The 27740-nt window shown below is 41.1% G+C and overlaps 1 protein-coding gene across 1 annotated transcript; it reads left to right on the top strand.

The window, feature by feature from the left end:
* The first annotated feature begins 65 nt into the window (after nucleotides 1–65).
* On the top strand, nucleotides 66–27448 carry LOC146273494 (zinc finger protein ZXDC). Its single transcript, XM_084705196.1, is given in 11 exon segments — nucleotides 66–2048; nucleotides 2235–2387; nucleotides 2596–2674; nucleotides 2831–2961; nucleotides 3169–3339; nucleotides 3965–4357; nucleotides 4360–4757; nucleotides 5314–5398; nucleotides 6757–6929; nucleotides 12881–12982; nucleotides 26520–27448. Coding segments are annotated over 11 exon segments (3744 nt in total). The 5' UTR covers nucleotides 66–76; the 3' UTR covers nucleotides 26607–27448.
* Nucleotides 27449–27740: the final 292 nt, after the last annotated feature.

The following is a 27740-nucleotide window of genomic DNA, read 5'->3' as shown; positions in this document are numbered from 1 at the left end:
CGCGGTGGCTTACCCGGATTTCCTTGCCTTTGACTAGGGCGGGCCTTTTATGCATTGCTGCTACAGGGATACCAAGATGGAAATCCAGGGGCTTTCAGATGGCCAGAACATTCACAATCAACATGGCGCCCCACGTAGAACAGGTTCGTCTTCTAGTAGAACAACGACAGAAGCACTTTCTCGCTCCGTTTCGAACGAGAACGAAACAGATGAGCATCTTCAATCGCACGAACTGCAAAATGACAACAACAACAATAGGCCTAGGACATCGCCATTTCGCCTACAGGCAGAAAATGGCTGTGGCTTGTACTTTCCCACTCACAGGCAGAACGGTAAAAACTGTCCGCTGCTGCAAACGCAGACTACGAACGTTGGACTGCGTAACGCGAATACTTTGAAAGAAAGGGAGTTAAAGGTTCAACTACCCACACACGATTTTAGGACAGGTTATAAATATGAAGTCGAAAGTGGGAATAACATATTACAAATGGCGTTGCCTTTCTTTGAGGGGGAAGATGAACATTCGCATCAACAGTTTCTGCAACCTTCAGCTTTACGGCAGCAGTATGAAGACGACGCCTCCCAGCAACATTCTTTGGCAAAGGAGCAAGTGGCCCAGGAGAGCAACAATGTAGCTTACAAAAACACGGAGGAATTCTATGTTGTTTTCAACATTGTCAAAGAAGACAGCAACAATAGTGACGCAAATAAAGATCGTCCCAGTGCTCTATCTAAAGAGGGTGATGCAATAAAAGGTAAGGAGGCAGACAATTCAAAAATTGAAAGCCCTTCCAGTTTGATGGAGGCAGTCCGGACTTCAGTCCGTAAATCTGTCCCTCAATTTAATTTGGTGAACTCAACCTCGGTTGGTGAGGACGAGGCATCTATATCACATGCCAAACACTCTGTTCATTATGAAATGAATGAAAACATTGTTCAGACAAACGAGTATGACGATCCAAACGTCCGTGGCCGAGTTTGCATTGAGAACATGGATGGGGAGATATCCAGGGAACTAGCCTCTCACCCTATAAATAACAGTGCCTTGGTTTTAGAAACTTCGGACACTGTTGAGACTGTTGAAATGAACGACGGCACGGACACTTCAGGCATAATTTCTGACCTTACCAGTCTCACCGAGTCTGCAAACGTGGATGTGGCCGCCACCAGTGCGTCTGCCAATGAGACCTTTTCTGGAACCATAATGATAAATAACCAAAGCATCATAGTGACCATTGAGAATGGGATTCTGACTCTGGCTGCGCCTCCAGAGGGTTACAGCCACAGGGATGACGGGATGGTCAGCTTGAAGGAGCACCTGGGCATGAAAGACCACGAGGATATTGTGCTTCTCAACTACGACAGTGGGACCAAATCCATTGGTAAGATCAGCAATGTGGCCATAACCTCTTCAGGCCACAACGAGGAGCCCAGAGCAGGCCTGTCAATTAGTGACTCTGAACTAGCCCTGGCTGACGACTGTTCGTTGTCAGAGTTGAGTGCGTCTTTGGACTCATGCCCTGTCATCAAGCAAGAGGGGGCAGCTCTTTGTGCCATAATTGAGGGGGACCTTTTGTCCCAATCTTCCAAAGAGGCATCCACCGAGTGCAATGCGGACTTCCATCCCCTCAATTCAATGGGACTATCCAAGAAAGGTGCCCTAGTGGCACTCCACTGCCCACAACAGGGCTGCCCTATCACTTTTGACACTCGTCAAAAGCTTAAAGTCCACCTGCTGAACCACACAGAGGATCAGCGTCCCTTCAAGTGCTCCTTTGAGGACTGTGGCTGGGCGTTCACTACCTCATACAAGCTCAAGCGCCACCTCCAGTCACACAACAAGGTCCGGCCACATAAGTGTGAGTTTGAGGGCTGTGGCCGCCACTTCACCACAGTCTACAACCTAAGGGCGCACGTCAAGACCCACGACCAAGAGAATGCCTTTGTGTGCGAGATCTGCAATGAGCGGTTTCGCAGCTCCACACGGCTCACCAATCACCAGAGAGTCCACTTCGAACCCCAGAGGCCGTACAAGTGTGAATTCCCAGGTGAGACTGTGTAATTGTCACTATTTCGTAACACACATTTTTCAACCCCCCCCCCCCCCCCCATGTTATCTGTTAAGAGGTGTATTTGTGATCTACATTTGAATGGCATGCAAATAAACTACGAAAATAACGTGATTTAGATAACCCTCTTGCCTACTTCTTCCTCCACTCCCTTGTCCTCTCTAGGCTGCGAAAAGACCTTTATCACCTTCAGCGCGCTTTTCTCCCACAACCGGACACACTTCCGTGAGACGGGCCAGTTCATCTGCACCTTCCCAGGCTGTGACAAGTGCTACGACAAGGCTTGCCGACTCAAGGTCCACATGAGAAGCCACACAGGTAGAAACTGTCCACAAGAATAAACACAATTGTCATTAGTAATGAATCAGCTACTAAGGAATACCATTCATTGAAATGTGATTATACGAGTAGGGGTATTGTGATGTATAAAGCCTATAATCAGTTTGTGTATAACTTGTATGGACATTTGTGTAGATTCTGTCATTTTAAACAATATTTCAACTCGGTGTGAACTTTCTGGTCCCAGGGGAGAGGCCGTTTGTCTGTGATTCAGACAATTGTGGCTGGACTTTCACCAGCATGTCAAAGTTACTAAGGCACAAAAGGTAAGTTTGAACCCTAAAACACAATCTTTTGTGTAATTTTTCACTGTCTCTACATTTCGTGTTGTTACTTGTTTGTAATTTTTTTTCGTAGGAAAGTGTAATGTTGGAGTTCCAACCGAGCAAACTCCTGTGACCCTCCTGTCATTGATGTTACAGGAAGCACGACGATGACCGCCGCTTTACCTGCCCCGAGGACGGATGCGGCAAGTCCTTCACCCGGGCAGAGCACCTGAAAGGCCATAGCATCACCCACCTGGGCACCAAACCCTTTGAGTGCCACTTTGAAGGTGGGGGCCAGGTCTTTAACTGCCCATTATGTGATCCGTAGTTTATTGTGGTGACCCCATGTAAAAATACATTTTGGGCACAACCACACAGCAGAATGTGAGTGTAATTGATTCCACAATATTTATTACTTTATAAAACTGCATCAGAGGCTTAACTAGTATCTGTGAATGTGTGTGTGTTTTTCCTGCGTGTTTGTGCATTCCCAGGCTGCAATGCCAAGTTCTCAGCCCGGAGCAGTCTATACATTCACTCCAAGAAGCACAAGCAGGATGCAGGAAGCCTGAGGGCTCGCTGCCCTGTGGCCAGCTGCGACAAGCATTTCTCTACCCGCAGCAGTCTGAAGAGCCACATGGTGAAACACCACCACCTCAGCCCCGGTACGCACACACACACTGACCCTGACACCTAAGTATGTTCTGCCTCTGATGCATTTATGTTCCTTGGGATTCCTACTAGGGATGGGCATTCGATTAAATTGTCTTAATCTATCGTCGGGAGAATTAACGATCGATTTTCGATTAATCATCAACGTTTTTATATTAAAATTCACTATTTATAGGCTATATTAAAATGCCGTGAAAATAGAAAAAACACAGCATGTTTCCGCATTGAGATCTGTAGCTATTACAAGAAGAACAACTATTTCTGTAACTCCTAGAAGCGGAGCCGACAGCTAGAAGCCGGTGCTCAAACACAATTGAGCCTCGTTTTTTCCGGCTAATCAACAACGCTTCATAACACAATACCTAAGGGTATCTCGATTGACTTGCAGATCTGTTGGATCTGCTCGTTGTGCATCGCAGCTCTTCCGTGCTAACACCGAGAGCAGGATGCACCGCCACCACTAACCAGGGTCGATTAATTATGCCCATCCCTAATTCCTACATAATCATTTTCATTGTTACAATGTATTTCTGTCTGACAATTACAGAGCTGGTGATCCTTGTTGAACACAGCACAGAGTCTGACTCTGACACAAATCTTCCTGTCCTCCTATTATAGATGTGCTGAACCAGCTGGAAACCACGCCGGCCCTGACCCCCAGCAGCGAGCTCATCAGCACCACACCCACGACAGCGGCAGGGCCAGGCATTGTTGGGGTCGACCAGCTGGCCAATCTTGACCTCAGCTCCCTATTCTCTGGGGTGCCTGGGGGTCCTGGAGCGACTGCTGCCGGTGTTGGAATTGGACTAACCGTGGGAGGCACGGGTGGAACAGGTTCATTTGCTATGGACCTCTCCCTGGTCAGCTCAGGGATCCTCACTATTGACCCGTCCTCAGTGAGCTCTACGCTAGGTACCAACGCCACACTCACAAAAGCTGTGGACCCGCTCATACTTACAGCCGGCACCGACATGGGAGTCCAACATGGGCTGGAGGGGGCTGTCGGCAGTGTCCTCCCCCTCAAGCCACCCTTCACCTGGACGATGTCCAGACTGTCACCACAGAGGCACTGGGGACTCTTACTGCCCTGACCTTACAGAGTCCTGCCACTGTGGATCATGCCCTCGCACACACACACCTTTCTGGCTCCTCAAGCACTGAGCCCGACGGGTCCCCCTCCCCGGGAGGGCCCCCTGTGTCCGAGCTCCTGGCTCTGCCCTCCAAGGTGCTGGAGGCAGGTCTTGGGAGTGGTCGAGCAGGCATGGGGCCTCTGCTGGGGTGTGTGGAGGTACTGGGACCCCAGGAGGGGAGGGCCAAGGTGCTGACCCAGTACGTCTTCCCAGGACACAGTGCCACCTTCAGCCCCCAGAAGGACCCGGAGTTCAGCGCCATGCCACCGAGCTCCTTCCTGGTAAAGAGACGTGTGAGCTGAAGAACAGCCGATTCATCAATCTATCATATCTTCTACCAGTGTTTCCCACAGATTAGAAAGGGTTTCCAATGCTATGCAACATTTGGACTCACGGATAATAAATATATAAATGCGGACGTTCATCGCCATCTTTAGCTGCACTAGGCGATGGAGCTGCACTAGCATGCTCTGCCGGTGGGCATCCCACTAGTTAAACATGTGGGGACTGCCACAACCACCACATTTCAGTTGCTGATTAATTGTCAAACAAATAATTGTGGATGATGGTTGCTATTTGGACCTAAATACTGGCCCAAACCATCAATCTGTAAAACATTTATACAAAAGTTATTCTTTTTACCTTGTACTAGCAGTTTTTTTGCTGTTTGATGGATGTCTGCAATATTCACCTCAGGCCTGATTAGGGATTGTACAATGTTGATAAACATGAGTTGATCACCTGAGAAATGGAAGTTCCACATTTGTACAGCAAGTGTCTTGAGTATGAGGATGTATTGAACAACCTTAATGTATGTTTTGTGTTTGTATCTTGTAGGAGAGTGGGGGTTCAGCGCGGACAGACTACAGAGCTATTCAACTAGCCAAGAAGAGAAAGCAAAGAGGTCCTGCTGCCTGCTCAGGTAACATGAACGCTCAACAGACACGGTCATACATTCAATCATTACATCTATCAATATTTTTTTTATAGAGCAAATTATAATAATGTGTATGAACCAGTTTGGGGGTAACGTGTCATGTGATATAACGCGTTACATAATATTATAACTTAAGTGAGTAACAAAGTAATATAACGTGTTAGTTTTTGACATTGAGGAATATTATTTACTTATTTAAGTAACTAGTGTTAATTGTCCACGTTACTGCATTAATTCAACAAAGGACTAAAATTGCCTTATAAATACAGATTGTTGCCTAAACGACACTTCCTGGGCACAGTAACCTACTGTTTGCCTTTGATTTACGCTGCAGGCAAACACTACAGCAGTCATGGCCGCAGAACGTGTTACGTTTTCTGGGTGGAAATATTCACACTATTTTGCTTTCATTGAAGATACAGGAAAAAACATTGAAGTGAACTGCAAACCCAACAAAATACTATATACTGCCAAAAGCAGCACTTCAAACTTAAAAAAACACCTCAAAAGTGTCCACAGAGAAACAAAGCAGGAATCCAGCTAAAGCTAAACCAAAAGAGAGATGGCGACCCGTTTCCACAAGTAGCTGCTAACATAGTGTAATTTCTTCATACAACTATATTATTATTGAATTCATAAGCCTTTTTTATGTTTAAGATTGTTTGAAATAAACGTTCTTCTTTAAAGAAACACTATTTTGCATCTGTAGCCTATGTTCTTGCAAATTCTTTACAAAGTCAAACTCGCTACTATTAAAAGTAATAGTAAATGTAATATAATAAGTCATAATATTACTTTGTACAGAAAGTAATAATGTAACTTAATCACACTACTTTTACTGAACAATAATAAGTAATAACTAATATATTACTATTTGGAGTAACTTCCTCCAACACTGGTAAGAACACACATTTAGAAAGTATGCACAATAACACACAAGTCTTTTGAACAAGATCATGGTAATGAAATTACCTCCTTGCATAGACCTGGTGCGTGTGTGTGCGTGCGTGTTTGAGTGTGCATGTGAGTGTGTGTGTGTGTGTGTTTACGACATCAACCCTGATTAAAACACAACAAAAGGATCTCCTGATCTCCGTAAAAGCTCCTTCACATAAGTTTCAACAAATGGTCATCAGACCTTGCGTCTCCACCTATAGTCCTTGTCACACAGTATATCCTTAAAACAACCCAAAAAACCCTCTTCTTAGTCCTCTGCCCCAAGATAAGGGTCTTGTAGGTTTACACAGAATTCAGATTTGGGGGTAGGCCTCTCTGAACATGAATCATTCTTATACAGGATGAATGTGTTACATCTTCAATTTTTCCAACAATGTTCCTGACAGGAAGTTCCGGACTGGGCCAGAGGAAAGGTAAAGGTGGAAAGGCTGGATGTGCCTCGTCATCATTTGCTTCCTGCAATGCCCGTTATAGCAACGGTGCCACAGTAGCCAATGGGGGGCTGACGCTCTGCGACCCTGTCACAGGGACCCAGTATGTCCAGATCCAGCTCCTGCAGGTAAATAGTTTCCTTGCTTTAAACAACATTTCGACTGACTGACTGACTGACTGACTAACTTTATGAGTGGAAGCGAGCCTGTTTGTGGCGTGTGCAGAAAAGGCTTCTTCAGCATCACTCTCCCATACAGCTGTTCTCTGCGCAATGTGCACTGAATGGTCGAGCAATGCACAGTGACACCATCTGCAGCAAGATGACCTTGCAGATCTTTGAAGGTGGTCTGAGGGTTGTCCTTGACCATTCTGACCATTCTTCGCCGTTGCCTCTTATTTTTTACTTGGCCTGCCACTTCTGGCCTTAACAAGAACTGTGCCTGTTGCCTTCCATTTCTTAATAACATTAATCACAGTGGAAACTGATAGCTGAAACCTCCGGGTTAACTTTTTGTAGCCTTCCTCTAAACTATACGGCTGAACAATCTTTGTTTTTTGATGCCCCCATTTTGCGACTGTTCAGAGGAGAATCAGAGAGAAGCATAACTTGCAATTACCTACCTTAAATACCTTTTCTAATGACTGGATGCACATTTCTATGGAATGGAAGGCTTAACGAAATAATCAGACTAATTATGTGTTGCAGTTAATCAGCATTTAGTAGGTAGAGGTATTCAAATCAATAAAATGATTAAGGCGCCGAAACTTTTGCACAGACTATTTTTCACATTTGATTTAATTTCACACAACTAAATACTGCAACACTAAAGATAATTGTCTGGAAAACACCCCAGCGCTCAGTGTTAACTATAATTTTTTTAACTGTTGAAGTTTTTACCTTAATAAAGTCATTTATTTTTCTCTTGATGTCTTGTGAGATCCCAAGCCTGACCATTGTGTGTGATATATGATAACTTTTGATAACAGCTGAATTGATGCGGGCGCCATTTTGAATTACTGGAAAAATACGTTTTTTCTTTACTCCTACAAATGTTGTCCAATCTTCTCCAAATTTGGCAGACATTATCTTCAGACCAAGCCTCACAAAGTCCATCACATGTTTTTTTTGTAGTTTTTTTGCAACCGTTTACATCCAATCAAAATTTGCAGTTAAGCCATCAAACAGGAAGTTGGGTCGTATCTCAGCAAATCTTTGATGGATTCACACCAAACTTGGTATAGGAACTCGGAACTCTGTTCTAAGGATGTCTAAAATGTTTCCTGGGTCATTTGACTGCTTGGCCACCTCATTGCTGCTTGCAGCTATATTCTAGCAGACGATTTTATCCAAAGCGACTTCCAAGAGAGAGCTTTACAAAAGTGCATAGGTCACTGATCATAACAACGAGATAGCCCCAAACATTGCGGGTAGCCAAAACATGAAGCAACTGTAAAATATTTCACAGCGAGTACAAGAATTTTAAATCAGTTACAACTAACCAACAAGAGCAACAAGTTTCTTAATAAGAGTCAATGTGATCCTGTAGGAACTAACATCAGGTCCAGCAAATCATTCCCAAGTACCGTTGTACTCCCTGAATAAGTGCGTCTTAAGCCTTTTCTGGTGGGGATACAGTCAGTGTCTCTGATGGAGGTGGGGAGTTGATTCCATCATTGGGGGGCCAGACAGAAGAAGAGCTAGTGTTGGGACCGGGTGCTCTTGAGCGGTGGGACCACCAGACGGTTGTCAGAAGAAGACCGTAGGGTGGGGGTGTAATGCTGGAGAAGAGACTTGATGTAGTCGGGTGCAGTCCCGTTCACCGCTCTTAAGGTCAGTACCAGGGTGTTGAATCTGATACGGGCGGTGATGGGTAGCCAGTGAAGGGAGATGAGAAGCGGGGTAACATGGGAGCGTCTGGGTAGGTTGAAGACCAGGCGGGCTGCTGCGTTCTGAATCCTCCGGAGAGGGTGGGTTGCACATGCTGGGAGACCGGCGAGTTGCAGTAGTCCAACTTTGAGAGGACAAGTGCTTGGACTAGCAGCTGGGTGGATTGCTCAGACAGGTATCTCCCGATTTTCCGGATGTTGTAGAGGGTGATGGAGAGCTTGTCATCCATGGTAACCCAGGGTAGGAGAATAATCTCAGGAAGAACCCTGTTTCTTTCTACACTTAATTCTAATTATTTTGATGTTTAAATGAGCAGCAACAAATGTAAGCTTTTAAATCTATGCAATCTTCATAAACAATAATGCATAGTTATTCAACTTATAACAATAAAGTTGTACAATTTAAGTAAAAAATATAGACCCATCTGCAAAGGACGCAAGCACACCTAACAATTTCCCCAGAAATTGTACCCTGTCTAGTTATTTGGGTCCCTCCAGTAGGAGGAGCCTATTGTTTTTGTTAGTATTCCAATTTTAATTGTTATTGGTGGTATTATTATTTCTAATTCTGGTTCAGTGGGAGTCAATGGCAGCCCCTAGACCAGTATTGTAAAAAGTTGTGAAATTTGGCATGTTGACCCTGCAAAGCATTAGTAACTGCCATAGAAAACATGGGCCATGTGAAACAATAGGTGGTGCTACAGGCCATGCCCCAATGAGTCAATTTTCAGAGTGAGGCCATTGGCAGCCCAAAGGTCCCAAAATTCAGATATTTCGTGTATATGCCTTATTTCTCATGAGTAACAAAAAAGCCTCAAGAACCTATAACGCCCGCTATATTGGATTTTTCTGTACAAGTTTTGTCAAAAACAACAAAGTTCTTCTCATGTACTTTAGCTTACCGATATGCTTAAAATACAAAACTGATTTGTAAGATATGTCTTTGTATAGGGTGAATACTACACCAGAAGAGCCCAAACTAGGTCTGGCCCTTTTTTAACTTGTGCTTTGTAAATAAGATCCCGCTTCATCTAGACAGCACTTCAGATTTCTGGCATCATGTGTGTAGAAAACCTACATTTGTTGTAGATGTGTAGGATACATGTCTTTCAAAGAATTATCAGCAAAAATGAATATAAAACAATATGGCTGAATTCAATGTCCACATTTGCCAATAACGCTAATGTCCTTTTGACTGATTAATTTTTTCGAACCTCATAGGCTTCCACATGACATCATTCTGGAGTACCATGCACAATTTCACCTTGATATGTCAAAATATCACTGAATTACAGCTGCTTAAACTTTCCAAAGCTGACCAAATAATACTCTACCCTTTCTATTCATAAAGATTCAACAGTTGACGTGTATCAGAGAGCATAGAGAAGCTGACTTGCATGCATGAGTTCGAATCCCCATTCAACCTGTTGTTGTTTGCCTTGCATGAATCCATTTTGTTCTCTTGTTGACCTCCTACAATGTACATTTTAATAATATTTTTCCATTTTGAGGAGGAACCCGCATCATCAGCCCCAAGAACCGTATGGTAAAAAAGTTTTGAAATGTGTCCAATTTAAGGACAGTCGCCTAATCATTTTCAACAAGTTTCATGTCTCCCATTTGAGCAATCTAGCGCCACCAACGGTTCAAATTTGGAGGTGCGTTTACACATGTAACTTTTGAATTGTATGCCCGATTTTCAAAAATGAGGTATCGTTGGACTTCCTGGATCAAGACAAGTTCAACGCATTCTATGGTGTCAATTTCTGGTTTTACAGATTTGACGCTATTTCCAATATTATCAAAAACGTTTGACATTTATCACCAGTCACAAATTATGTCCAATCTTCCCCAAATGTTGCACACATGATCTCCAGACCAAGCCTCACAAAAGCCAAAAGAATCATTTTCGCTATCGTTTGTAGTTACAGCCAATCAAAGTCAACAACAAAGGCGCCAAAAAGTAAGTGAGGTAATATCTCAACAAATCTTTGCTCTATTGACACCCTGACTCCGGATGGCGCGATTTATTTATTTATTTTTTACAATGACAAGCCGAACAGAAATTGGAGTAACGAGGCTATTTAAAAATGTAAGGACTAGAAAATACAGATAATTGCGTGAAAATTTAAGGAGTAGAACTAAAAAGTTGGCTGAAAAATAATGACTCCAGTATAGATACCCAAAATGTCTACTTAAGGTAACAAAGTATTTGTACTTCGTTACTTGACACCTTTGCTCATTGCTGCTTGCAGCTATATTTTTATGTTTTTATTAATGCTGTCAGTTTAACGCGTTATTAACGGCGTTAACGCAAACCCAAATTAACGGCGTACATTTTTTTATCGCGCGATTAATGCTCTTTTTGGCCAAGCAAATTTTGTAGTTTTTTTCACATGCTGTTGCAACAACTACCGACGGTAGAAAAACTACAACACCACACCGGATCTAGCTAGACCGGAAACAAAACAACAACAAACAATCCTTGAACCATTCTTTTTTTTATTTTTTTTTTTTATGTCCCAGCCAATAGCATGTTGTCTGTCTACGGCAAGCTTAGAGGGGAAATAATACAATGGCAGAAGGCAAAGCAAACCTACAGCGCTTTGTGTTCTCAATACTAAGGTTAAGTATACCACAATGTGGACTTTAAGCGAACTGTACTCAGAGTTTGTTTGGAGTGTTCACATATCTGCACAAAATGCTGCCTAATCTATCTTGAGTTTGATTGAGTGCTGAAAGGGACCAAGTGTCAAACCCTTAGTGTGTCCAGGTTGGAGTTGATTGTGAATGCTGGATATTTCACCCATGGATTCACACCTATATCAAAACGATCCGGGGATCTCAGCTAGGATTGAGGCCTGCCTCGCAGACATCTCCGCCTGGATGACCGAGCACCACCTCCAGCTGAACCTCGCCAAAACAGAACTTCTCATCATCCCGGCCAAACCCTCCATCTCCCACGACCTCTCAATCACCCTGGGATCTGCAACGGTGACCCCCTCATCCTCTGCCAGGAACCTTGGGGTTACCATGGATGACGAGCTCTCCCTCACGGGCCACATTGCTGCGGTCTCCCGGTCGTGTAGATTCACCCTCTACAACATCCGGAAGATCAGGAGATACCTGTCTGAGCACTCCACCCAGCTGCTTGTCCAAGCACTTGTCCTCTCCAAGTTGGACTACTGCAACTCGCTGCTCGCTGGTCTCCCAGCATGCGCAACCCGCCCTCTTCAGAGGATTCAGAACGCAGCAGCCCGCCTGGTCTACAATCTACCCAGACGCTCCCACTTTACCCCGCTCCTCATCTCCCTGCACTGGCTACCCATAACGGCCCGCATCAGATTCAAGACCCTGGTACTGACCTTCCGAGCAGTGAACGGGACTGCACCCGACTACATCAAGTCTCTCCCGCAGCCTTACACCCCCACCCGCCACCTACGGTCTTCTTCAGGCAACCGCCTGGTGGTCCCACCGCTCAAGACCGCCCTGTCCCAACACAAGCTCTTTCCTGCCTGGCCCCCAAGTGGTGGAATCCAACTCCCCACCTCCATCAGAGACACAGACTGTCTCTCCACCTTCAAGAGAAGGCTCAAGACGCACTTGTTCCGGGAGTACAACGGTACTTAGGAATGGTTTGCTGAACCCAATGCTAGTATCCTCAAGGATCACAATGACTTGCTTAGACTGTTGCTCTTGTTGGTTAGTGGTAGCTGATTTAAACTGTTGTATTCTATTTTAGTTAATCCTATTTTTATTGCTTTCCTACAGGTACACTTGCACTTAAAGATTCATGTTGTTTAATTGTATCTTGCTTAGCTACATGCTCTTATGGTTTCTTCCCTTTAGCACTTATTTTTTGGTTGTTCACAATGTGTACTACTTGTTTTTGGCTACCCACAATGCTTTGGGGCTATCTTGTTGGTATTATCAGTGACCTATGCACTTTGTTAAGCTCTCTCTTGGAAGTCGCTATGGATAAAAGCGTCTGCTAAATGAATAAATGTAAATGTAATGTAAAACGTTTAAAAGTAGTAGGGCTTAGTTGCAGTAGTGTAGTAGTAGTGTTTGCAGCAGAATAAATCTAAATTCGTTGATTTAGCATTTTGAGCAAAGAGGCACAGCATCATGGAAGGGCACTTTGCATTTATTAACTTGTTCTAATCTGTGTTGTGTGTGCTTGTGACACAGGATGACCCTGCCAGTGATGGGGACCTGCCCTTCCAGTTGAGCTCTCAAGCCTCCAGCTCCCATTCCCAGCTCACTGTCGACCTGCCCGTCAACATCCTCCAGGTGACACTGTCCTCCTAGTTCTCACCTACTGTCATTTTAATGTTTAGGTTTCCTCTTACATAGGCAGTCAGTCTGCAGTAATGACACCTGTTTGATACCCAAATGTTTGGGAAGTCAGGAAAAGCTATATCCACCCCCAAAAAAAGACTTGCATGTGAATTATTTATGAGAAAAGCACTTAATATCCATTCTTCAGTTCATCCAGTCTTAAATATTGAGTCTAGAGCAGAGTACTTCCCTGTATTACAGTCGCAATTCAAAATTGACAGTCAGATCAGTCTTGCACAGTAGCAGGGCCATTTTACCTGAGACGTCCAACAAACAACATCTTATTATGAAATTATGGGCACCCCTGAATTTTAAGTACAGAATTCAGAATATCTTAAGAAATAAATGCAAATGAACCCATTTTCTATAATCAGAATATTTTCAAAGTTACTGAACACAAACAAAAGGAAATGCTTGCATAATAGTGAAATTCAAAATGCAAAAAGGAAATGTATCCTGGACACAATTATTGGCACAATTTTAATTAATTCAAATTAGTTCCTCAAATAAAATAAAAAACAAGACTCACCCGTGCTTAATTGTCAGCATTCACGTGACCTCAGTTAACCAATAAATTATGGTTTTGCTACATAAAAAGGGTCTGTTTGTTTCCAGTTGCTTATTCATAACGGTGAAGACAATAGAGCTGTCCAAGAGCGTCATAAATACTATTATCCAAAAGCTTAAGAATTCCAAAGGCTACAAGTAGACATGAGCCGGTACCAGATTGACGGTAAAATAACATTCAGAAAAAATACCACTGCACTGCGGTATTGCATTTACAGCTCTAAAATATTTTTGTTGAACACTATATTTTATTTTTTAGGCAACATATATAACATTTTTTAACAGCAGTCAACATGTCACGTTAAATAGTTCAAATGTTATTTGAATTTTTTTAAGAACCATAAGTAAATATAGCTTCAAGCAGCAATTAAGGGGCCAAGCAGCACAAAATAGGTAAATTAAGTAGCTAAAGAAGCAAAGCAAAACTAATGAACAAATTTGCTTTTTAAAAATTGAATTATACTTTTGGCCACACGGTGGTACTACCCCGAAACGTTTTGACTACCTTCATGGCATTATGCAAAAGCTTGACATAATTCCCGAGAAAAATATTTTTCTATGGCTCTGGTGTAATGTAACATGAAACTACCTGATGCTAGCCAGCTGGTTAATTAGCTTTGTTATCTGCCTCAGTCGGTAGCATGTCAATAGTACTGTTCAAAGTTTATCTCAGCAGTGCCAAACTTAACTTATTGCAAATGTTCATTTCAGTACACCGTTATCTTGAATTTTGCAGAATAGTGACGGGTGGTGCTCCCTTAGATGGGATATCATACGCATTGTCTCCTCTAGCAACCACTCTAAAACACATCTTACAAGTTGTATTTCCTTCCTCTGTGGCTGTTTTGGTACCCGTAAATTTCCTTTACTGCAGGGAAAGGTTCCAGGCCCTTACGGAAGTAAAATATATCGCAGTATATTGGAAAATATCATGTGATATTAGGCAATATATTTCCATATATGGGATTTAATATTTATATTTGACAATACATTGCAACATATTCAACATGAATATATAATATGTGTTTATATATCCCAAAATATATGCAATTTTATATTTATAAATACCACCATAATGTATTACGATTTATATGGGAAAATGTATTGGTAATATTTGTAAAGATATAGTGTCAAGTGCGTGTTAAACATATGGTAAAATATATTTTAAATATTTGTAAAATATATAGCTGAAAGCAGCAATGGCAGATTCCTCTTTCAAAATGGCTAAATATTGTAAAATTGACATAATAGATAGTTACACCGGGATTAACCAGAAGACTAGAAACAATGTTTTTTTAAGCCTATGTCTGGAGTTGAACCTGCAACCCTTGGTATACCAGCACAACCTCTCATCCGATTGAGCCATTCCCAGATCTAGACCATGCCATGTTCAGTACCTGAATATTAAAATAAGACGTTTCTCCTATGACAAGCATAGTCAGATTTGGTCCAAGCTCAAACAGCTTTAATTCAGTCATATTTTCACATATAAAGGTGAAACTTTGCAGTACTTCAGGGGGGTGTTACCTTAAAGCCTATCCCTGACAGGGGAATCCAAATTATATGGAAAGATATACATGAAATATATGTACAGATATGTGTTCAATATATTGTAAAATATTGAAAAATATTTGAAATATATACTGACAAAGATCGCTTCCAGCAAACTTCTTTTGAATCAGCCAATTCCCCCTAAAGAAATGTCAATCTTATTTACGTTTTGGGGGCACATTTTCAGTTAGCAGATTGTACTGTTTGAATCGGGATTCCATTTGAAATACTGCCGTTGACAACATTATTAGAATACCTTCTAAATGGCTGAGCGGTTAGGGGATTAGGCTGGTTTGATTCCCGGCAGTGAAAAAATGAAGCTGTGTCTTTGGGCAAGGCAATACTTGCCTCGGGGTATGTCCCTGTACTTACTGTAATTTACTGTAAGTCGCTCTGGATAAGATTGTCTGCTAAATGACTAAATGTAAATATCACCATATATGTCCGTACATTGTATGGGCATGTTCTCATATATGTACACATGCATTGTTTGGAATGTTATCAAGAAGTTTCAATCATAAAACTGTCGAGACACTTCCAGGACATGGTGCAAAGAAGAATAACTCAATGAGAGAAGTCTGTGAAGGTTGGTGCGGATTGTGGAAAAAACACCATGCAAGACATCTACAGAGCTTCAGGTTGACCTGAAGCAATCTGGAGTGGTGGTTTTGGTCCGTACCTTATGCCGACAAACAAAGTAGGTCTCCATGGGCAAAGACCAAGGAAGAAACCACTATTGAAAGAAAGGCACAAAAAGGCAAGACTAATGTTTGCAAAAACATTAATAAATAAGCCACGTCTTTCTGGGATAATGTTCTATGGGCTCTGAGAATGCAGTTTGTTTATAGGCGACAAAATGAAGCCCATGAGGAAAAGAACACCCTACCTACAGTAAAACATGGTGGAGGTTCCATCATGCTGTGTGGCTGCCTCTAGTACCGAAGGCATTGAATCAAAGGAATAATGAAATCAGAGGATTACCAAGGCATCATAGAGCAAAATGTCTTACCCAGTGTCAGTCAACTAGGTTTAAGTCGAAGGTGATGGGTCTTCCAAGCAGGACTGGAATGACCCAAAGCACAAATTCAACAGCACAAAAAAATGGTTGAAAAGATGAACTGTTTTAAACTGGCCAGCAATGACCTAAGCCCATCAAAAACCTTTGAAAAGAGCTGAAATCTGAAATCACTTCAAAGAGGAATGTATGGAGTCAAATTAGGGTCAATAACATAAGTTTTGATCGAAAATATTTAGCAGTATTTTATGGATGCAAAACTATTTCTACCGATGCAAAACTATTTCTGCGGATGCAAATCTTGTTCTGCGGATGCAAATCTTTTGCTGCGAGTGCAAAACGTGTGTCCTATCAGCACGTTTCTTGTTGAGTAGGTATCAGAATGCTGCTCACCGACCATGCAATTCATACCTCTTTTTTTCATAACTATTTTGTTCTCCTTTTTCAACAGTAAGAAAATATTGTAATGCGTAACACTGACAGATATACTTTTAACACTTTTTCAACATTTTGTTTTTAAAGCACATTAGGGCTGCCACTAACGACTATTATTCTATCGATTAATCTGTAGACTATTTTATCGATTAGTCGATTCATCTAAACGATTAATTTTTCTCCACAAAAAAAAATTACCATTTTATTTTGAAAACAACAAACTGTATATGTCATTGACAAACAAACAAAGGCTTAGAAATTAAAGTGCAAAACTGTTGGTTTAAACTATCAACTCCAACGTTAATTAAAATATTTAGATAAGGTACATAAATATCCCAACATACACAAACACACACCCCTTTTAAACCAAAAATTCCAAGGTGCTGGTTCTGGGCTGGTGCTTATGTCAGTTCGGTAATGATTTGATAGCGATACTCACCAATTATCTAAGAACCAGGTAGTCTACATTTACCACACACTAAAGCCGGAGTAAGGCTAACGTCTTTAAATCACTTCTTACGCCTCCATTGTCCAAACAACGCGTCATGGTTACGGTTAACAAGTTGGCTAAATAGCAAGAGGTAGCCTAGAGAGCCATCCTATCAACCAAGTAGAATAATCCCAGATTTAACCTACCTAGACATTTATTCAATAGAAACTCTAAGGTAGCAGGCAGACAACTTTATAGCTTTAATAATGCGTGTATTTAGCAGCTACAATGACAACATATATTAAAAAGGCTCTCCCTAATAGACATGAATAGACAACACCAGACATTGGTGGTTTTGCCTTTTCTGGCAGTCAACATACAGGCGCTATACTGGATGATTTTCTTTTCAGGTGCTTGTGCATAGCGCAAGTGCTGCTGTGGTATGCCATTGCAACTTTGCACAGTGTACAAACCACCTCATTGTTTGATGATAGCGTTAAGTCGAAGTATTCCCATACTTTTGAAGCCTCGGGTATTTGGGGACTCGGGTTTCAGAACCAAGTCGGACTCTGCTGCAGCTGCCATGATCTGCTGGAGTCAACCAATGACTTGAGCCAACAACGACTGACGTCATGCAAGCACCAATTACGTTGTGATATTGAAGAAGAACATTTGTTATAATGAATTGAAGCGTTTTTTGTATTTTTTAATAGTAATTAAAAAGACAGATGCGTCCATTTAAAATATTGATGTCGGCGCATTTTCAGCGACGTCAACGAATCGCGGCAGCCGTAAAGCACATACCTCTTTTAAAAACCTTCACTATTCATCTTTTCAACTGTTCTCAGCAAACACACATTTTCTTCAGGAAATGTCCCTTTCTAGTTTATTTTTTTCGCCTCCCTAAGAATCCCTCAATATTTGGACTACACAGACAACGTGGGTGTCAAAATGTTAGTGTTGGTCACAATTGTGTTGCTTCTATTGGGATTTACGTTCTGTTGCACGGTTTAGGTTTTTGTGGCAAAAGTGAAGCTAACTGTAGCTACCTTCCTAGCCAGTTACTAACGTCACAAAAACACGCGCGAGTACATGGAAGCAGAATATTGCTTTAGCAGCTTGTTAACTTCTGGGAGATAGGCTAGCTAGGCTTTACCTAAAATGGCAGACAGCTGTAGCAACGCCACAAGCAACGATGCCAGGGTGAGAACTATTTACATTTTTTTCAACCCAGTGAAATGTTGTACAATATTAACTAATTACCAGTGTTGGGTGCAGCGCGTTACAATATAATGCGTTACTGTAGTCAGACTACTTTTGTTAGGTAACTTAACGCGATACTTATTTAAATTAATGTATCCGTTACTAGTTCCTTGTTCAAACAAGTAACGCGTTACTTAATTTAGTCTTTTGGTCGCGAGCACTCAGGATGTAGCTAAAAGTCTAGGAAAGTTGAGGCTACTTTTCGCTAGGTACCTAAGAAAACGTCTTAATCTGGTAGACAGGTGGGTCCCCTTTTGGTTTGCAGTCTCACGGGCCCAATTCACCCGGCGTCATGGAGCCTACCAGCAAAATAGTTATTTAACGCTTAAGACTTTCATGTACAGGCCTACATAAAGTCACATTTTTTTTTTTTTATTGAACTCAAGCTTGTGTGATGTGTTGCTGTATCGTTCAGTGGTTTAGGTTTAGGATTATATTACAGTAAGTAAAATAGTCTGGTTTACAGACATCCCAACCTGCAGAGACTCATTTCCGGACGGTGGCTGGAACGGCAAAGCCTCAGTTTGATATTTCCCTGCATGACCGAACGGTCGAGGTTAGTAAGTTGTTTATTATATGGCTCTTTTCATTTTTGTAAATGAAAATAAATGGTAGGCTAATTGTAGCTAGCTCTCAAATCTTCTCACGGTGTGTTTCAGGTGATGCCTAGCAACCAATTACTTTTGATAGAAAGCGGACAACACGGTTCTGCTGAAAGGGCTTTAATTCCAACACAAATAACGACTATTTTAGAAAGTTCACTGAATACATCAACAGTGACAATTTCTTTGTCACTGTTGATGTATTCAGTGTCGTCTGGATAGTAAATATGACAGTACTAGTCTAGTCTTAGGCTGCGTTCACACTTGACTTCTTTTTTCTGAAAAAAGCGCTGCCTTCAGTGCCTTTTGAACGCCTTTTCAGAAAAGCGCTGGGTGACGTCAAGCGCCTTTTTCTAACAAGAATTTTGTAACCTGAACGGGAATCATATAGTCGAGCGATACATTATTATCCGTTATTTTCCGGTGGTTACTTAACAGCTAGCTACTATGGCCAATAAAATGCCATTACTTGCTTTAGCTTTGGCGTTTGAGGAGCCATAGCCCTAGCCATAGCCTGGTAACTAAGGTAGGTTACTAGGGAAGGTACACTCGTACCTACTCTCCACGTCCTGATTGGTCAGCTGTCAAAAAGGCGCTTGACATCACCCAGCTTTTTTCTGAAAAGTTGAGAAAATTGAACTCAAAAAGGCGTCGGGCTCAGCGCTTTTTTAGAAGTTTTTAAAAGGCGGCCGCTTTAAAAAAAAAAGGCGTTTGCCCATAGGGTTGCATGTTAAAAGGCGCTGAAGGCAGCGCTTTTTTCTAAAAAAAGAGGTGTGAACGCAGCCTTAGTCTACTATCGTATCAGACCGCAGATGACGTCAGAGCAGGGCAATAATAGTCCGTATCAGACCGCAGACGAGGTCAATATGCGGCTGGCATGACTACCCATTACCCAATCAGAAAGCTCGTACCCATATAATTTGGCCATATAATAAGAGCTGATATTTGTACATCTATTTTTGGAAACAGTAGTCTACTATTTTACTGAAGCGTTAGCATCATGACATAAGCCTCTGTTGCGGGCGACACATACGACAGCGGTCTGTGATGCATCTGTTTTCTTCTTTATATCATTAAAATAAACATTCCTCACAAATACATTGTCGTTGTAGGTTTTATTATGACCTTAGATTACAAGTAAACGATTTATTGGTGAAATTATCTTTACCTGTGGTTTCAAACCAGTGTAGGTCACTGCAACGCTGCATGCGAGACAGTCTAGTAACAAAAGCATCTCTACAGCTGTGGAAGCCAAACGGCGACATGTTGATGTTCGGAACTCCCCTTAGTAAAATCAAAAGTCAAACTATCTGACTACTATACTAACCTCAGTAAACAGATACTTATATGTCCATGTCTTGTTAAAAACACTACATTCTGTATCAACCTTTCGTTTTTCATTTTCAAGGGCTAACCAACAGCTAACTCTCCTGTCGGTGAGGTTGCGCAAGTGCACATTTGTAAATCACTTGATCACTAGTCTTTCAGGACTACATATTTACTACAGCTCAACACATGTATTTATTTTACATTTTTTATTTACCTCACGCGGGCCGGATTGGGAAAGCCTGTGGGCCAGTTGTGGCCCGCTGGCCGTACAATGCCCAGGTCTGCCATAACTGATTCTCTGGTGCTCAGGTCGTAATTTCAATCACACAGCACGGAGCAGTGTAGGTCTACAGGAATATATGGACCACAGCCAATCAGAGGCAAAGACCCGCTCCATCTCTGTCTCTGATTAGTTTAGACCACGATATGATCCAACCATGAGTGTGAGTTCCGTCAAAGAAAAACAAATTGCTTAGTTCCTGGAGAGGCAGCGGATGCGAGGAGGTTAGGTGCACCAGTGCGAAATTGGTTGCACTCTAGAGCCCTGGAGTGAATATAGTTGTTAATAATAGTTCATTATTTTCATATGAAGAACCATGTCAATAAGTGACACCCTATGATTGCAAAGTACTTTCTGGGTATTATACATATTGGAAACTACAAACTCTCCTGGATACAAATCTGTTTAAATCTCTCAGATATCTTTATCACAACTGAAGTTACATCATTTTAAAGTCGATCTGTAACAAAAAGTGATAAGGGAGAAAATCCTTTTGTTCGTAATGACGTTGTGAAAGTAAATGTCAGTTTAAGTTTAGGCTACATTAATAACTTCTCAGCAAGTTATTTTTAAGTTTAACAGCCTGACTTCATTGATCAGTTGTTAGGGGCTGCTGCAGCACTCAAAAGAGCAGGCAAACTGAGCATTTGATTTGACATGGCTTAAATCTTGCTATACAAACCATCAAAAATCTCAATTTTGACAGAAAATGATTTTTGATCTTTATGTAATCGGTTTGACATAGTTTGTTGCGTATCAAGGCGACCAACTGCAGTGGCCGTAGTGAGATAAAGTTGGCTAAATAGTTGGGATGAGACACAACTAAACTCAAAATGCCTTAGGAATTAAATGATTTGGAAATCCCTTTACACCAATATTCAACTGAATGTAAAACAAAGACAGTGTGAGGCTTGTGGTAAGACCGATTGGTTTTTCAGTCTCATTTGGTCCTTTGTTTTTAGTTAACCCTTGTGTTCTCCTCGGGTCATTCTGACCCATCATTCATTGTGACCCACCTTTGTTTGCGACAACTTTACCGCATACAAAAACAAAGTGAAGCATTTTTTTATTTTAACCCCACATTGCGAAGGTTAAAATAATTATTTTTATTTTCTTTTGTATTGGGTAAAATTGGGTAAACACAACGATGGTTCGTTATGAACCTTTTGGTCATGTGACCCGAAGGCAGCACAAGGGTTACGTTTTCACAGCATCCCAACTTTTGTAATTGAAGTTGTAATAAGTAAAAAATTAAAGGAAAAGTTGACTTTCCGTTTGAATAGTTAGCAGTTGTTTGGGAGAGAGGGGTTAGCTAGTTTACAGTAATGATATCACATAGTCATCACATATATAAAGACCTTGCGGTTTTTAAGGGCAGAAATACGGCAGCGGGTGCTGTATATGGATCGTAAGTGTCCGGCACTTGCAGTTTGTGTCCATATCTTTCCTTTTCTTTAGCTAAGAGGTGATCCAAAGAAACGTGGGAAGATGAATTAGAATTTTGCTGCGTCTCTACGGTGTGAGCCTCCATCGCCAGCAGTTTTCTGCCCTCCAAGGCACCGCGGATGTCACGTGACTGAAAACTACGATATTCATTCTAGCATATCCTGGAGGTGGTCTTTTGAAATTACCAGCTTTGGACGCCCCCTTTCTCCAACAGTCCTGTCAACAACAACTGCTGTTCTTCTCCCATCTATTTCGCTGCTGATGAGGTTGACCTTGGTACCTTGACCAGCTCTACAAGACTTTCAAGTACCTAAAAAAAATATTTTGTCAATGGGCCGCATTCATCAGAGTTTATCAGTTGTCCTTTTATGTCAAACGGTAGCATTGTTATTGATCTTAGGCTTATCAATAAGATCAAATGTTTGATTGGAGTAACTTATTTTGTCAATTCATAACATTCACATTTCTCTTGTGCTCTGAGTGTGTGTTTGTGTGAGTAATACGTTTCTCCTCTTACATACTGATAAATGCAGCATAGATATTGCAAACAACTTCACATAATGCTCTATCAAGGAAGAGTTGCACGTTAAATGTACGGCCTAGTTATGAATGCAATGTTTAAAATGATACAGGTGATTAATATAGCGCCATCTTAAAAAGAGGGTTAGTACTGTTATTTCAGTGATTGACCAACATTTTTTGTCTACCGTTGTTCAAGTTCAAGTCTTTTATTGTCAGATGAACAGAACAACACAAGGTTAGACTGGGCACTGAAATTCTTAGGACAAGACAACCTGGCATAACATAACATGACATATGAGTACTCAGACCATAGATTACACCTATAATAAGCCAAAATATACAAATATACAATATTATACAAATATACAACTAATATACAAAATAACATATACAAGACGGTATACTAAACCTCTAATATACATATAATATATATCTAATGTACAACCTAAGCTAAACTAAGACAAGTGTTACCTACAATTAGTGCAATATTGCTGATGCAACTAGTAGCTGAAAGTGCTACCAGTGGCTGAAAGTGACAGTGTGTAAAGTGACTAGTGAAGTGTCAACAGTGTATCAATGTCCATATCAATGTTCATTCAAAAACCTGATCGGTCTTGTTGTAAGTGATCAATGTTAGGGGTGGCACAATCCAGCAAAAAAAAAGACAAATTAATACAGCTATTTACTTAAAAAGAAAGAAATGGTTTAGGGCTGCAACAACAAATCGATTAAAATCAATTATTAAAAGCGTTGGCAACAAATTTCATTATCAATTTGTTATGTTGCACGATTACTACGCCACTCAATATGTCGGGGAGATGTTTGAGTATAAAAAAAAAAAAGTTTAGTTGAGCATGACGCGGAGGTAGAGGAAAGGCCATTGGAGAGACGTTGTTTGGTAACGTTGTTCTGAAACACATGGCGGAGGCGGAGAAATCAGTACGACCCAAGTTATCCAAGGTGTGGGAGCATTTCACACACACGTGTGTTAATTGACCAAGGTGAAGTTAAGGCAGATTTATACTTCTCCAACTCCGTTTACGGACGGACAGTCGGACGGAGTCAGACGGATTGGTTCAGTTTATACTACTCCAACGGCTCTGAGAGCTGAAAACAATTCACTGCCAGAAGAGTAGGTGGCGCTGCACTGCGATGCTAGCTAAGTCATCGAAAATTTGGAGCAGATTTACAAATTAGCCGTTTCATCAATAAAATAAGCACATTTTCAGCTACTAGACTGCCCATTTCTCGTCACATTTTAATTCAGATGCTGATTTACATGTACTGTTTAGCTGAAATATGAATTGTAAACCAATGGTAGTCAAAGGATTATGTTCGTCTTGTTGGTCACGGCAACCCCGCCCCTGACGCAAGCGGTTCTTAATACGGACCTTTTATAATTTTAAGAATATAAAACCTCAAACAGACACCAGAGTACCATAACAATGTCTGGTATACTTCCACAGCCTTTACTTTTTCAATTAAGTTTCAAATAAAATTATAGAAAATCACAAAAAAAAAAACATCGCTTTTTTCAAAATGGTGTCAAATATTTTATTTACACTAGATTATTATAATAAAGTCTGGCCTACTTCTACAACCTTTCAATTTTCAATAAAGTTTTAAACAAAACTCAAATAAATTGCTCATTTTGGAAAATAGTATTAAATCCACGCTAATATTAATAACCTTTTCAAAAAAAAAAAATCACTGTGAATCAGGAGCGTAGCCAAAATTGTTTTGGGGGGGTAGGCCTAGAAAAATATGGATAGCCATCTTTTCAGTTTTTTTTACTTTTCTACTTTGCGATGTGCAACCGGTGCATAATTTTTCGGAGATATTTTCGTCTTTGGGTAGGCCTTAGAACAAATTGGGTAGGCCTGTGCCTACCCGTGGCTACGCCCCTGCTGTGAATTTGCACTGTCAGTTCTGTTTTTGAATAAAGGGTTTGGAAATTAATGCTTTTTTGTATTTGTACAACTGTCATTGTTGCCAAAGGTTCTGCAACCAAAAAATTGTGAGGGGTGCCAAAAATTGTGTGAGGGGTACATTTTATGTTTGTATTAGGGTTGCACGATATTGATAAAATGTTATATTGAGCATGAATATTGCGATATCGCATTTCAACCATTTCACACACTCTTACGCCAAACCTTGTATATCTCATGCTGAAAAGGCAAAGGCAACCAAGTAGGTGGGTAACCGGAAGAATGGGGATAGTTCCCGATGGGCCGCTTCACTTTTGGGCTGGTTGAGGATTTTTTTGTTGTTGACATTTGTCACGTTAGTATTATCTTATTTTAAAGTAGGCTACACATGTTCCGCATTCTGACACCTCAGCCTCTGCATGGGTTGTACCATGTGAGGGAGTTCTCCCCTCCCAAATAGAGTTGGTTGGGTCCATAGCCCGTCTTTTCCAAAACTAGAAGTTTTCTCAGATAGGCTACCGATAGCTGGGCCGGGGGCCCTACCACGATACGTGTCAGCGAGGATGGGAGCAGGGCCGGAGTGATGGCATCACTAGACAAGGTTTTACCAATTGAAAAACGTCTGTTTATTTGACATAAAGCTCAATTAAACTATTTTGCGCTCAAATAATGGCCAAAATGTTTCTCTTGGTATCTCCAGTTCATTCAGAAGCTTATTGTAGCATTCTTTATCGACTGTATAAATGGACATCATCATGTCTTTGGCCAAATAGTAGGCTATGTTACAGCATTGGTGATTTTGTTATGTCTCTTGGAGCTCTTGTCGTAGTTAGTACCACTAGCAAAAGCACTCACTAGCAATGTTTGCTTTGCTAGCTCTGGCGTATTAGCTGTGGCAGATATTAGTAATATTGAGATATTACTATGCACTCATCGTACAGTGTCTTGTGGTGATTTTTGAGGTGAGAAAAAAGGTTGTATTGCCTCATACGCACTGTAGCCTACCACCATACGGCACGTTTTATATAGTGCATTAGCCTGAGCAACATTGGCTAAAAGCCAAATTACTTTCATGCTGGCTAGGCATTATTTTTGGCTACTAACATTTCCTCTTCAATCTCTATAATTTCGTCGTCTCCCTGAGCCACACTCATATTCTTACTTCTGATGTTACTTTATTTTAGCAGACACTGTTATCCAAAGTCTTTTCTGTCTCTTCTTTCCTTTCTCTCCACACACCCACAGTTCGCACTTTCTCTTTCTGTCCTTTCACTTCTCGCTCCTTTATTTCACTGTCTCTATCCCCCTCTTTACTCAAGCTGTCGAAGTGTGCATGTGTGACAGGGCAACTGGCCAATGAAACGTGTACTCTAAATTGATCACAACACAAAGCCCCCGGCGCGTCTCTCAACAAAATATCGTATACTTTTCGGGACATTTTCGATATTGATATATTGCACAACGTGATACCGCAAAAAACGATTTTGAGTCGATATATCGTGCACACCCAGTTTGTATTATTTTACAATTTTTGAAGTATTTGTTATTAATTTTGTTTTTGTTAAGTAACCTTGGGACATCTTATTAAAATATTCAGATTATACAAAATTGGTTCATTTGCATTTATTTCTTATGATATTCTGTACTTAAAATTCAGGGGCGCCAATAATTTTGACCAGGACTGTAGTAAACTTAGAAAGTGCTAGTTAAAGGCACACAATTCTAGTGCAATGGGTCAGGGTTTTCATAAGTTATTGTCAGTTATACAAGTAAGGGATAATGCCCGACGAGGTGTCCAATATCACCTGATAATGGACGAGGCGGAGGCGTGAACCGCCCGACGCGTAGCGGAGTAAATGGAGGCTTTGACTCCATCACTGTTGTTATGGTTACTTATTTCAGATTTTGTACAGGCTCATATACTATGTTGCCAGCGGAATAATTTAGAATGGTGAAAAGACAGTTTTGCTGCAATGACGCAGTAGGTGTCCGTTATCACCCAATAATGGACACCCCTGCAGCCAATCAAAATCGAGTATTCACCCAGACCATGGTATAATTAAGTTTAATCTGGTCGATTTGTCCATCAAAAAATCAACTTTGTCCTTTGTCTTCACACAGGAGCCCCCGGCCATGACTGAGGATGACAACGGCTCTGATAACTCCCAGTTCACAGGAAGTACCATTAACCTGCAGGACTTGGAGTGACCAACTGCATGCCCAACACCAAAGGGTCAGAAGTCACTAAACAGGAAGGAAGAAGCATGACAAGACGTGAACCTGAGACATTCCCTCTGCTCAACCCACACAGGATAGAGCTGCTACTAACAAGTGTTGGGATGTTGGATCATCTCTAACCACAAGGTTTCTTAAGCCTTGCTGCATCTTCAATGCTTCAGAATACAATTTCCTTTTAAAATCTGGGGTTGCAATGACCTTGAAGCCCAGAGCCAATTGCACCTTGGGATGAACTGAGAGAAACATTGAGTGAGAGTTCACAGAGAAACATTCCACATTTAAGTTTTTTGTGAAATATGTAACGCAATCATGACAGAAAAGCACTCTCCCTTTTTATTAAAAGGGACAAAAACAGACACCCACATCTTCAAATTCCTTTTAAACTGGTGCCACAAAGCCACTGTGCTTGACACCCTGTCTGAGCATCTACAATGCCTTATGGACACGCTATGCCATACCCCTTGCCACAACTGTTGACAAACTGCTTTGTGTCGACTAGGAATTTTGTTTTACTTTTTTTGTGTCCAAAGTATTTAGTGTTACGATGAGCTAGACAGTAGCATTTTATGTTGATAACATGCACCGCTGCCTTGTTTGGATTTGTAGTAGTTACATGTGAGTCAGGACTGTATTACCTGAGACATTCCCTATTTATTCGCTTTGTTTACAAAATAGCAGTGACAGAAAAGTTTAAATAAAGGATTGAAAGAAATAGTTGTCCAAAGCTTTTTAATGATCTAAAATGCTTTTTCTTCATACATAGACGGATGAAAAAATGTTTGATTCATTGATTAAAAACACATGTACGTTGATTTAGTTTTTTGTTTGCATTGTTTTAAATATAGACTATTAACCAAATACAAAAACCGTGTTTAAAAATGTATCGGGAAAATGGAGGATCTCAAGTGAAGATAGAGGAAGTCAAGTGGATTTAGGTACAAATGTTTTGGTCAATCGTTGTTTTGTTTTTTACACATTATGATCATTCTATTGGGGTGATTTAGATTAAGACGTTTCATGTAGCATCAGCCTAAACATTTGATATCACAAACTACCATATAATGAAAACGTATATGGGTTTGTATCTTATCATTTATCATTGTA

Source organism: Hypomesus nipponensis, chromosome 9, assembly GCF_054491055.1.
Source record: "Hypomesus nipponensis isolate SF chromosome 9, ASM5449105v1, whole genome shotgun sequence".
NCBI lineage: Eukaryota > Metazoa > Chordata > Actinopteri > Osmeriformes > Osmeridae > Hypomesus > Hypomesus nipponensis.
This window is presented reverse-complemented; position numbering and strand designations above follow the sequence as displayed.